This window comes from Heterodontus francisci, chromosome 32 (genome assembly GCF_036365525.1).
Source record: "Heterodontus francisci isolate sHetFra1 chromosome 32, sHetFra1.hap1, whole genome shotgun sequence".
Classification (NCBI taxonomy): domain Eukaryota; kingdom Metazoa; phylum Chordata; class Chondrichthyes; order Heterodontiformes; family Heterodontidae; genus Heterodontus; species Heterodontus francisci.
In genome coordinates this window covers 4,570,562-4,583,185 of record NC_090402.1, presented here as the reverse complement: position 1 = coordinate 4,583,185, position 12,624 = coordinate 4,570,562, and the positions used below count along the sequence as shown (strand labels likewise).

The following is a 12,624-nucleotide window of genomic DNA, read 5'->3' as shown; positions in this document are numbered from 1 at the left end:
TTGATGTGGTCTACATGGATTTTAGCAAGGCTTTTGACAAGGTCCCACATGGCAGACTGGTTAAAAAAATAAAATCCATGGGATCCAGGGAAATGCAGCAAGTTGGTTACAAAATTGGCTCAGTGGCAGAAAACAAAGGGTAATTGTTGACGGCTGTTTTTGTGACTGGAGGGCTGTTTCCAGTGGCGTTCCGCAGGGCTCAGTACTGGGTCCCCTGCTTTTTGTGATATGGCTGTGTTGCCTGTCCAGTGCCAGGGTTAAGGACATCTCCCCGTGGCTGGAGAGGAGCCTGGAGTGAGAAGGGGAGGATCCAGTTGTTGTGGTCCATGTGGGAATCAATGACATAGGTAGAACCAGAAATGTTCTGCTTAGAGAACTTGAGGAGTTAGGTTCCAAACTAAAACACAGAACATCAAAGGCAATCATCTCCGATTGTTACCTGAGCCATGTGCAAATTGGCACAGGGTCACGCAGATGAGACAACTAAATGTGTGGCTCAAAGAGTGGTGTGGGAAGAAGGGGTTTCGATTCTTGGGGCACTGGCATCAATACTCGGGGAAGATAGAGCTCTTCCGTTGGGATGGGCTTCACTTGAACCAGGTTGGAACCAGTGTCCTGGGCAATTGCAGAACTAGGGCTGTGGACAGGGCTATTGCCTAACAGAGGGCGGGGGAGTGTTTGGGTAAAGGGAAATTTACAAATCCAAAGAGAGAGGTCAGGGCATCGGAGCAGGATAGTGATGTGGGTAACTCCCAAAATAATGGAACAGGAAGGGACAGAGAGTTTAACAAAAATTGTACATTGGCAAATAAGGTCATTGCAAGGAATACAGATAAAAAAATTAAATTAAAGTTCCTTTATCTGAAAGCATCTGTAATAAGATAGATGAACTAGTGGCATGAATAGAGGTTAATGATCGAGATCAAATTGCCATTACTGAGAGACATGGTTACAAGGAGCTCAAGGTTGGGAAATGAACTTTCCATGGTACGCAATATTTCAGACAGACAGGCAGAATGGCAAAGGAGGAGGGTTTCCCTGATAGTAAAGGATGACATAAGGACATTAATAAGAAGGGATCTGGTCTCAGAAGATTATGAAGTAGAATCAGTTTGGTTGGAAATTAGGAATAGCAGGAGTCAGAAAACACTGGTGGGAGTAGTTTACAGGCCCCCTAACAGTAGTTATATTATTGGACAGAACATTAAACAGGAAATTATTGGAGCATGTATAAAAGGTATTGTATTAATTGTGGGGGACTTTAATCTGCATATAGACTGGGACAATCAAGTTGGCAACAGTGGTCTAGAAGATGAATTTGTAGAATGTTTTCATGACAGTTTCTAGGAGCAGTACATTGTAGAACTAACTCGGGATAAAGCTATCTTAGATCTCGTATTTAAGCAGGGTTAATAAGCAATGTCATAGTAAAAGATCCACTGGGAAATATTGATCATAATACCATTGAATTTCATGTTAAGTTTGAAAGTGACACATTTCAACCAAAAAGAAGAAAATCAAACTTAAACAAAGCCAATTACGTAGGTATGAGGGGAGAACTGGCTAAGGTTAATTGGGTAAATAGACTGGAAGGTATGGCGGTAAATGAACAGTGGGAAACAGTTAAAGAAACAATTCAAAGTGTTCAACAAAAGTACATTCCATTCAAAAATAAAAACTCGTCAAGAAAGACCCATCTGTGGCTCACTCAGGAAGTTAAGGAGAGTATTAGACCAAAAGAAGAGGCTTACAATGCTGCAAAAAATAGTAGCAAGTCTGAGGATTGGGAGTGTTTTAGAAACCAGCAAAGGGCGACCAAAAAGTTGATAAAAAGGAAAAAAATAGAATGAGAGTAAACTAGCCAGCAATATAAAAACAGATTGTAAGAGCTTTTATAAGTAAATAAAAAGAAAGAGAGCAGCTAAAGTAAACATTGGTCCCTTAGAGGCAGAGACAGGAGAAATCATCATGGGCAATGAGGAAATGGCAGAGGCATTGAACAAATATTTTGTATCTGTCTTCACAGTAGAAGACACAAGTTTCATACCAGAAATAGATAGTAATCTGGGGGCTAAAAAGAGTGAGGAAATTAACGATATTGATATCAGTCGAGAAATAGTATTGGAGAAACTTGAGGGACTGAAATCTGACAAGTCTCCGGGACCAGATGGCCTACATCCTAGGGTTTTAAAAGAGATAGCTGCAGAGATAGTGGATGTGCTGGCTATAATTTTCCAGAATTCCTTAGATTCAGGAATGGTCCTATCAGATTGGAAGTTGGCAAATGTTACACCGCTTTTCAAGAAAGGAGGTAGAGAGAAAACAGGGAACTACAGGACAGTTAGCTTAACGTCAGTCATTGGGAAGATGCTGGAAACTGTTATTAAAGAAGTCTTAACATTGCACTTGGAAAAGCACAGTATGATTAGAACAAGTCAGCATGGTTTTACTAAAGGGAGATCCTGTTTGACAAATTTATTTGGGTTTTTTGAGGATGTAACTGGTAGGGTAGATAAAGGGGAACCAGTAGATGTAGTATACCTAGCTTTTCAAAAGACATTTGATAAGGCGTCACATAAAAGACTAATAGGCAAGATAAGGGCTCATGGTGTTGGGGGCAATAGATTAGCGTGGATAGAGGATTGGTTAACAGATAGGAAGCAGAGAGTGAGCATAAATGGGGCATTTTCAAGTTGGCAGGCAGTGAATAGTGGGGTGCAGCAAGGATCAGTGCTGGGGCCTCAGCTATTTACACTCTATATTAATGACTTAGATGAAGAGACAGAGAGTAGTGTATCTAATTTTGCTGATGATACAAAGCTCAGTGGAAAGGTAAGCTACGGGGAGGATGTAGAGAGGCTGCAAAGAGATATAAACAGGTTAAGTGAGTGGGCAACAAGATGGCAAATGGAGTATAATGTAGGGGAGTGTGAAGTTGTTCACTATGGTTGTAAAAATAGAAAAGCAGAATATTTTTTAAAAGGTGTGAAACTGGTAAGTGTTGATGTTCAGAGAGTCTTGCGGGCACTCGTACAAGGAACGCACAAAGTTAACATGCAGGTGCAGCAGGCTATTAGGAAGGCAAATGGCATGTTGACCTTTATTGCAAGGGGATTGGAGTACAGGAATAAAGAAGTATTACTAAAATTGTACAGGACTTTGATGAGATCGCACCTGGAATACTGTGTGCAGTTTTAGTCTCCACATTTAAGAAAGGATATATTTGCACTGGAGGCAGTGCCACAAAGATTCACTAGATTGGTCCCTGGGATTGTTGTAGGGGGTTGTCCTATGATGAGAGACTGTGTAAATTGGGCCAATATTCTCTGGAATTTAGAAGAATGAGAGGCGATCTCATTGAGACATACAAAATTCTGAAAGGGTTTGATAGGGTAGAAGCTGAGAGATTGTTTCCACTGGTCGGGGAATCTAGAACATGGGGACACAGTCTCAGGATAAGGGCCCGATCGTTCAGGGCTGAGATGAGGAGCAATTACTTCACTCAAAGGATTGTGAATCTTTGGAATTCTCTCCCCCAGAGGGTTGTGGATGCTCCATCATTGAATACATTTAAGGCTGGGATAGAGAGATTTTTGGTCTCACAGGGAATCAAGGGATATGGGGAGTGTGCAGGAAAGTGGAATTGTAACCCAAGATCAGCCATGATCATACTGAATTGTGCAGCAGGCTCGATGGGCCAAATGGTCTACCCCTCTTCCTATTTCTTGTGTCCTTGTATTCTTGTGATTTGGACATATATGTAGGGGGCATGATCAAGAAGTTTGCAGATGACACAAAGATTGGCCATGTGGTTGATAGCGAGGAGGATAGCTGCAGGCTGCAGGAAGATATTGATGGTCTGGTCAGATGGGCAGAAAAGTGGCAAATGGAATTCAACCCAGAGAAGTGTGAGGTGATGCATTTGGAGAGGTCAAACAAGGCAAAGGAATACACGGTTAATGGGAAAATACTGAGAAGTGTAGAGGAACTAAGGGACCTTGGGGTGAATGTCCACAGATCCCTGAAGGTAGCAGGACAGGTCGATAAGGCGGTTAAGAAGGCATATGGAATCCTTTCCTTTATTAGCCAAGGTATAGAATATAAGAACAGGGAGGTTATGCTGGAACTGTATCACTCATTGGTTAGGCCACAACTTGAGTACTGTGTGCAGTTCTGGTCACCTCATTACAGAAAGGATGTAATTGCACTAGAGAGGGTACAGAGGAGATTTACGAGGATGTTGCCAGGACTGGAAAAATGCAGCTCTGAGGAAAGATTGGATAGGCTGGGGTTGTTCTGCTTGGAACAGAGAAGGCTGAGGGGAGATCTGATTGACATGTGCAAAATTTTGAGTGGCCTGGATAGAGTGGAGGTGAAGGGTCTATTCACCTTAGCAGAGAGGTCAGTGACGAGGGAGCATAGATTTAAAGTGATTGGTAGAAAAATTAGAGGGGAGATGAGGAAACGTTTTTTCACCCAGAGGGTGATAGGGGTCTGGAACTCACTGCCTGAAAGGGTAGTTGAGGCAGAAACCCTCAACTCATTCAAAAGGAATCTGGATATGCACCTCAAGTGCTGTAAGCTGCAGCGCTACCGACTAAATGCTGAAAGGTGGATCATTCTTTGGGCCGGCACAGACACGATGGGCCAATTGGCCTCTTTCTGTGGCATGGTGGCGCAGTGGTTAGCACCGCAGCCTCACAGCTCCAGCGACCCGGGTTCAATTCCGGGTACTGCCTGTGCGGAGTTTGCAAGTTCTCCCTGTGTCTGCGTGGGTTTCCTCCGGGTGCTCCGGTTTCCTCCCACATGCCAAAGACTTGCAGGTGGATAGGTTAATTGGCCATTATAAATTGCCCCTAGTTTAGGTAGGTGGTAGGGAAATATAGGGACAGGTGGGGATGTGGTAGGAATATGGAGTTAGTGTAGGATTAGTATAAATGGGTGGTTGTTGGTCGGCACAGACTCGGTGGGCCGAAGGGCCTGTTTCAGTGCTGTATCTCTAAACTAAAACTAAACTTTCTATGATTCTAAGGACAAGGGACATTTCCCAGTTAAATGAGAAGTCTCCGCTGTGCTGTGCGGGAGGGAATGTCCCTTTAATGGAAAATCTCGCGGCAGCGTGATGACGTCAGGCGGTATTTGGGCGGTATATAAATGGTTCCCGGCAGCCCACGCGCTCTCTCTCCGCCATGGTGAGTCCGGTGTTGCTGACATTTGATTGCAATCCGTCGCCATCCGTCCGCCCCCTCAGCACTGTCGCCACCATACATCCCCGCCGCCCATCCGCGGGGTTACCGCAACATTCACAGCCCGGAATTGGGGCGCGATGGTGTTCTGGGCACTGAGGAGAGGCGAGGCCTGGGGCCCAGTTTTTCATTGTGGGACAATGGAGCGCGGGCCGGGCCTGTGATCCCCGGTCTCTCCTAGAACTGGGCCCCGGGGATGGGGGAACGGTATGTCAGCCTGGGCTCGGCTGTTGCTGGTTACCGGCTCCGGAGACCGGAGAATCAGCTTCCATTCTGCGGCTCAACAAGAGCCTGCAGCTCGAGGCCCATCACAGGAGGTGGTTTTAGGGCAGCGAGACTGGATGGGAATTGAAGCACTGGCCGATCGGGTGAGCGGGGCTCAGTGCGAGTTAGGACACGGGCAGCAGAGTCCTGGATGAGCTGAGGTTTGTGGAGCCCGGCTCCGAGAGTGTTGAATAGTCAAGTCTGGAGGTTACAAAAAGCACGTGGAGGGTTTCAGCCACAGATGTGTGGAGGTCTGGCATTGACCCGCTGGGCCGAGTGGCCTCTTACTCTGTTAATCCCATGAGCTGATTCAGGGCTGGGTGGTTTTGTAGGGTGGAAGTAGCTGATGATGGAGTTGGAAGCTTAATATGAAGCCAACATGAGGATAGTAAATGGCTGTAAAAGATCCCACTGCTCCATTTCAGTGAAGAACAGGGAAGTTCTCCTCCAATGTCCTTATTAGTATTTACATCAGAACCAAAATCACCAGAACAATCATCTGGTCGTGTAGTGTGATCTTGCTGTGCACAAGTAAACTGAAGTGTTATTGTTTGTGGGGGGGTGGTCCTGTTGCTATGTACAATGTGATAGAAATGCAAGGCCTTTCAACAGTGTCAGCTTGGTTTTTGCTGCAGACTGCACACAGCTCACCCACTGGTGCTAAAGGCAAAAGGCTGACTAGTAGTTACTGCCCTGTTTGTGGTGAGTTGAGTTTGAGCAGGTTTGGGTGATGGTGTGTTGCGCCCTCATTAACTCATATTTTCTACCTTTTTCAGCCGAAAGGGAAGAAGGCCAAGGGGAAGAAGGTAGCCCCGGCTCCTTCTGTTGTCAGGAGGCATGAGGTGAAAAAGGTCGTGAACCCTCTGTTTGAGAAGCGACCCAAGAACTTTGGGATTGGTGAGTTCAGGAGCCAGTCAGGAGTCTTACAGACTGCTGTGAGCATGATTTAGGTGTGAATCAGAAGGTACAATAGCACTGAAAACATAGCTCAAAGTTTGATTGGTTTGGGCCAGGAAGATCTTATTGGGTGCCCCTTCCTCTGTTGGGTAACTATAGCTTTATTGCATAATCATCCTGGTGTTTGTGGGCGGCGCTAGTGGGCAGCCTCACAGCTCCAGCGACCCGGGTTCAGTTCTGGGTACTGCCTGTGCGGAGTTTGCCCTGTGACTGCGTGGGTTTTCGCCGGGTGCTCCGGTTTCCTCCCACAGCTAAACACTTGCAGGTTGATAAGTAAATTGGCCATTATAAATTGCCCCTAGTGTAGGTAGGTGGTAGGAGAATGGTGGGGATGTGGTAGGGAATATGGGATTAATGTAGGATTAGTATAAATGGGTGGTTGTTGGTCGGCACAGACTCGGTGGGCCGAGGGGCCTGTTTCAGTGCTGTATCTCTAAATAAATAAAAATAAATAAACACTGGCACACTTGAGGATCTAGCCTTTTACCTTCAGGTTTTGTAAAAGAAATTCACAGGGGAGTGGGACTAATTGGATAACTCCTGCAAAGAGCTGGCACAGACAGTGGGCTGAATGGCCACCTTCTGTGATGTATCATTCCAGTTTCTGGTACTTGGAGATCTGTATGTGTTTTTTCTATTCATTCTGGGGATGTAGGTGTTGCTGGTTAGGCTGGTATTTATCACCCACTTCTGGTTGCCCTGGGAAGGTGGTGGTGTCACCATCTTGGCATGCTGCAGTCCATGTAGGCCCCTTAAGAGAATAATTGAGAATCAACCACATTGGTGTGGAACTGGAGTCAGATACAGATCGGTTAAGAACAGCAGGTTTCCTTCCGTAAAGGACATTAGTGAACCAGCTGGGTTTTTACAACAGTCCGACAGGGTCACTTTACTGGATTACTAGTCCAGTAACTGCAAACCCCTAGGAAGTAAGAAATGCAAAAGTTGCTGTGTTACTGAGCTTTGAGAGCTGGGTTGTGACAATGTAGATGTTCTTGTGCCCTCCGTGAACTTTGGACACCCTACTGCTGCAACACAAGCCAGCCTTGTTATAGCAAGTATGCATAGCTACTATTTAAAGGCAGTGGCTGGTGTTCCTCGGCTACTAGATTGTGCTATAATGAAAATACAGTGCTGAAAATACTGAGCAGGTCAGGCAGCATCTGTGGAGAGAAGCAGAGTTAATGTTTCAGGTCTGTGACCTTTCATTAGAACTGGAAAGGGTTAGAAATGTATTAGGATTTAAGCAAGTGAAGGGGGTTGGGGAGTAGAGAACAAAATGGAAGGTATGTGATGGGGCAGGAGAGATTAAATAGTAAAAATGTCATGGGGCAAGGAGAGTGTTAATGGCAGAATAACGAGCAGCTCTGTTCAGAAGCACATGAAAAACAGACACATGGTTAAAAATAAAATTAATTACAAAAATTAAATAGATAAATAAATACAAAACAATAAGGCCAGTTACGCTTTGTAATTGTCGAAGTCAGTGTTGAGTCCACAAGGCTGTAGCGTGCTGAATCGAAAGAGGAGGTGCTGCTCTTCGGGCTTGCATTGATGTTCACTGGAGTAGGCCGAAGACAGAAATGTGAGGGGAGCTGCACGGTGTTGAAATGACAAGCAACCAGAAGCTTGGGGTTATGTTTTTGGACTGAGCGGAGGTGTTGTGCAAAGCTACATTTGTTTCCCCGATGTAGAGGCGACCACATTATGAGCAGCGAATACAGTATACGAAATTGAAGGAAGTACAAGTAAATTGCTGCTTCACCTGGAAAGAGTGTTTGGGGCCTTGGACAGTGAGGAGAGAGGGCAGGTATTACACCTCCTGCCATCGCATGGGGGTGGGGGTGTGGAGCAGGGTGTCGGGGAGGGAACGATCCCTTCGGAATGCTGACAAGGGAAGGGAAGATGTGTTTGGAAATGGTGGAGAAAGCGTTAAGCTGTTTTGTCTGCGGCTGGGATTTAGTGTCAGCTTTGCTCAGTCACTAAGGTTGTGGGTCTGAGCCCAGCACGATATTATGCTTCCTTCCGCTCTAGTGCAGTAGCGGAGGAGTGCTGCATTGCTGGGTGTGCTGTTCTTCAGGTGAGATGTTAAACTGAGGCTCCATCTGCCTATTGCAGATCGCCGGGGCCTCTTGAGAACAACCGCATCGTTTTATTTCTGCTGGTGGAATCTTGTGATGAGACAAATTGGCTTGCACACCAGTTTCTGCACTTGTGTAAATTAACAGCAATGAGAGTGCAGCTGGTGGAGATAAGAAATAAGCACAAAATGGAGATCCCAGCAGGTCAGTCAGTGGAGAGAGCAGAGGGGTGCATGGGTTCCGTCAGCAGATATTAAAGATAGACGTTTAATAGGGAACGTACTAATGGCTCACTTATGTGAAGCACTTGGGGATCCTAGTGAAGCGTGAAACTCCCTCCTCTACCTGTGTTTATTGTTCGATTCTTTCTGCAGGTCAAGATATCCAGCCCAAGAGGGACTTGACAAGGTTCGTGAAATGGCCGCGGTATGTCCGACTTCAGCGCCAGAAGGCCATCCTGTACAAGCGCCTGAAGGTGCCTCCAGCAATTAACCAGTTCACCCAGGCCTTGGATAGGCAGACTGGTGGGTCCTAGAAATATAGGAAACTTTGGATGGTGGTGGGGTAGAAATTACAGGTAGTTCCACCCAGTGTGGGTTGTGTCTCAACCTCTGACTCAGGAATTCTGCATTTAGTGGGCTCTCAGTTGTTCATCGGATGTCATGAGATGGGAACTGTCTCCATGCAGCTGCAGAGATTGTACAGGACTGAGGTGGGTGGTGGTTCCAAAGTTTGTGGTATTCAAGAAGGGCGGTGGTCGGATGGTTGGGGTTCTGGAGCCTGCAGATGATGTGAAAGAATATTTGCTATCTGAAGTCAACGGATGACACCCACCAAGATCGCTGATGCACTCCAAATCCCCACTCCTTGCAGTCTGTGACACACCCCCTGCACTGCAGCCCCAAGTAACATTGCCACCTCCTCTTCACAGCCACCCAGCTCTTCAAACTGACCCATAAGTACAGACCTGAGACCAAACAAGAGAAGAAGCAGAGGCTGCTAGCCCGAGCCCAGCACAAGGCAGCCGGGAAGGCAGATGCTCCAACAAAGAGGCCTGCAGTTCTCCGAGCAGGTGTGTGTGTTTACCCGGTTCTCCGGGCAGGGGGGCGAGCGAGTTTACCCGGTTCTCCGGGCAGGGGGGCGAGCGAGTTTACCCGGTTCTCCGGGCAGGGGGGCGAGCGAGTTTACCCGGTTCAGTCTTCTCTTGTTTAACCCTTGATGGGCCCAGTAGAGGGGATGAGTCGGGCTTTCCAATCTAATGAGTTAACTCTGCTTTGAGATGTGTGTATGTATTACCACCTGTGCTGTATATGTGCCTGTATGGCTGGCAGGGTGCTGTTGACTCAGGATGTCTTTGCTCCAAAGGCTTGGTTGTGCTCAAACTGTTGGATGGATTGAGCAGTGCTGACTGTCTTTCCCCTCTGTGCAGGTGTGAACACTGTCACGACACTGGTGGAGAAGAAGAAAGCTCAGCTGGTAATCATCGCGCACGACGTCGACCCCATTGAGGTAAGAAACCTAGAGGTTCAGTGACTCAGCTCCTTGATCCCACAGTGACCCAGTCAAACCTGACTGCAGACTAATGCCTAGTAGCTATAAAAGTGCTGGAGTCTCCCCATCTTGAACGACAGCAGAGGTGATGTCTCCTGTGTCAGACTAGTTGTGCACTGAGTTGATGGTTGCCCATCACTTGTTCTGTCCTCCGGCAGAAGATCGTTCCATTTCTCCACCCCTCTGGAACAAGGAGAGGGCAAGTCTGAGACTCTGTTTTGGCCTCGTTATATGGGGTTTGAACTGAGATGTCTTATCCTTCTCCCTCGTTGTCCCTCCAGCAACCCCACCACCACCTTGTGCATGCTCCTGACCTGGCTGATGTTGCGATGATGTTTTTGAATTTCTTCACCTGAAACTCAACATGAAGAGCAAAGAAATGAGCTTTTTAACCCTGAGCAACATCCATGGCTTCCCCTTGTATCTTGATCAGAAGGATCTTCTGTGATATGTGACTGTATCAACCCTCCACTTCTTCCCAAGACCCTCCCCACAACTGTTGGGCCACATTTGCTTCTCCCTCTGCTGGTTGGGAGAGAGGCTTGGGGGCCCAGAGGTGGATGTGACAACAGGACTGTCCCTCTATTATTCCCTTCTGGTTCAGATCACTTGGTGGCTTTGCCCCTCTGCATCTGCTTTTCCCTCTCTAAACCTCTCCTTTAAGATGTGCCTTAAAACTGACCTCTTCAACTACATGCTTGGTCATCAGGCCTAATATTTCTTTGTGGCTCGGTGTCAAACTGACTAATTGCTCCTGTGAAGTGCCTAGGGATGTTTCATTGTGTTGAAGGTGCTATATAAATACAGATTTTTGTTGATTATTTGTGTGATATTGCCCCTCAGCTGGTTGTGTTCCTGCCTGCTTTGTGCCGTAAAATGGGAGTTCCTTACTGCATCATCAAAGGCAAAGCAAGGCTTGGACGGCTGGTGCACAGAAAGACTGCCACTTGCCTCGCGCTCGCTCAGGTCAACCCGTGAGTACCTTGTTTGTAATCTCTGCTTGCTGGGTGGTGGCGGAGGGGTGAACAGTCTCAGCTGAGATGGTGTGTTATTGGAGGAGTTTGTCGCAGTTCCATCAGCTGCTTAAACCACTCTTTCTCAACCTCATGCTGAAGGCTGCAGCAGCAACACATCACTGCAATGATCCCAGCTCGCCTTCCTGCTGCTCTCTGAACATTCCCAACACAGGTGGTGGGGAAGAGAAGTCAGTGTGTGCAGCTTGCAGAATGGTCCTATAGCCCAATTAGCTATGTTTGTAACCCCTCCTGAATCAGCATCCAGTGATCACCATTGAAGGGTGCAGGGACTTGATCCTAATCCCAATCATTAGCAGGGTGTAGTGCTAAGCAATGGGTTGCTAAATCTACTGTGCAGCTTTACCCATGTGGCCACTTGTAAGGTTGAACTGAATCTGCAATGATGAGCAATGAATTTCTTCACCTGAATGACCGTGTGGCATTTTGAGCTTTTTAACCCTGAGCAGTCAGTTCACCTAGACACTGGCCCCCATCCACTGTGCCTGTCTGTACAGCAAGCAGTAACCTATTTCCTTTCCACAGTGAGGATAAGGGCGCGATCGCCAAGCTGATCGAGGCTGTGCGGACAAACTACAATGAGCGGTTCGATGAGGTATGATCCTCTTTACTTGATAGATGTAGCTTTGTGCTGAGGTGGGGGGGGTTTGCTGTTGGCCATCCATCAGTGCAAGGGTTAATGTCTTAGTTAATCTGATAGCCTTTAAGATGGGGGTGGTTGGAAGGCAACTGCTTGGGTTGATAGTGATTGTGAGGGAGTGGGGTTGCTGATTTAGATGGCAACACTGGGAGTCCCCAAATGTAACCAGTGTGTTAATAGTGGCCAGGGTCTTTGTTCAACTGGTTCCCCATCCTACAGCATTGGAACGTTGTGTCTCTGCTAGCCTTTTGAAGAGTACTGCATCAAACGTTGATCAAGTGAGAAACTGGCATGGGATCTCTGGGTTGGCAGAGGGAGCTGTTAGCATCGTCTGACTGGAGGAGCTTGTTCGGGGAAGCATTTATAATGTACAAACTGGGCAGCTGTGGGATAGTTGCTGATGGGCAGTTTGAACTGTCACTCATACCTCCCTCCCCTCTCTTTCAGATCCGTCGTCATTGGGGTGGTGGGATTCTGGGCCCCAAATCTGTGGCTCGTATTGCGAAGCTGGAGAAGGCCAAGGCCAAGGAGCTGGCAACCAAACTGGGCTAATGCCCTCCCACTCGGCCTGTTGTATATAAAAATAAAAAAAACTGCCTCATTTATTGAAGTTCAGATTTGCTGGTCAAACAGTTCAGCTTAATCTGTGATGCAGATTCAGGAGCATCTTTACCCAGAGTGGTGAGAATGTGGAACTCACTGCCACAAGGAGTGGTTGAGGTGAATATTGTAGATGCATTTAAAGGAAAGCTGGCAAAACATGAGAAAGGAATAGAAGGATATGCTGCTAAGGTGATGGAGTGTGGGAGGAGGCTTGTCTGGAGTATAAGCACTGGCATAGATCAGTTAGT

General features: G+C 46.9%; 1 protein-coding gene and 3 non-coding genes across 4 annotated transcripts; all 4 read left to right on the top strand.

Annotated features, from left to right (window-relative positions):
• Positions 1 to 5,455: 5,455 nt before the first annotated feature.
• Positions 5,456 to 12,376, top strand: rpl7a (ribosomal protein L7a). Its single transcript, XM_068011831.1, has 8 exons — positions 5,456 to 5,614; positions 6,245 to 6,407; positions 8,923 to 9,072; positions 9,480 to 9,620; positions 9,978 to 10,057; positions 10,943 to 11,073; positions 11,659 to 11,728; positions 12,221 to 12,376. The coding sequence occupies exons 1-8, from the start codon at positions 5,456 to 5,458 to the stop codon at positions 12,323 to 12,325; spliced, it is 999 nt and encodes a 332-aa protein (XP_067867932.1). The 3' UTR covers positions 12,326 to 12,376.
• Positions 9,330 to 9,398, top strand: LOC137347861 (small nucleolar RNA SNORD24). The gene has a single exon (XR_010969034.1). It is a non-coding gene; the product is annotated as a small nucleolar RNA SNORD24 (small nucleolar RNA).
• LOC137347859 (small nucleolar RNA SNORD36) lies at positions 10,424 to 10,502 on the top strand. The gene has a single exon (XR_010969032.1). It is a non-coding gene; the product is annotated as a small nucleolar RNA SNORD36 (small nucleolar RNA).
• LOC137347860 (small nucleolar RNA SNORD36) lies at positions 11,511 to 11,583 on the top strand. Its single transcript, XR_010969033.1, has one exon. It is a non-coding gene; the product is annotated as a small nucleolar RNA SNORD36 (small nucleolar RNA).
• Positions 12,377 to 12,624: the final 248 nt, after the last annotated feature.

Bases quoted from the DNA above. Each gene is read 5' to 3' on its own strand.
- rpl7a (XM_068011831.1), top strand. From the start codon at position 5,456: ATGTCAGCCTGGGCTCGGCTGTTGCTGGTTACCGGCTCCGGAGACCGG. The intron at 5,615-6,244 runs GTGAGCGGGGCT...TTTGGGTGATGG, and splicing joins TTGAAGCACTGGCCGATCGG to TGTGTTGCGCCCTCATTAAC. The intron at 11,729-12,220 runs GTATGATCCTCT...CCTCTCTTTCAG, and splicing joins ACAATGAGCGGTTCGATGAG to ATCCGTCGTCATTGGGGTGG.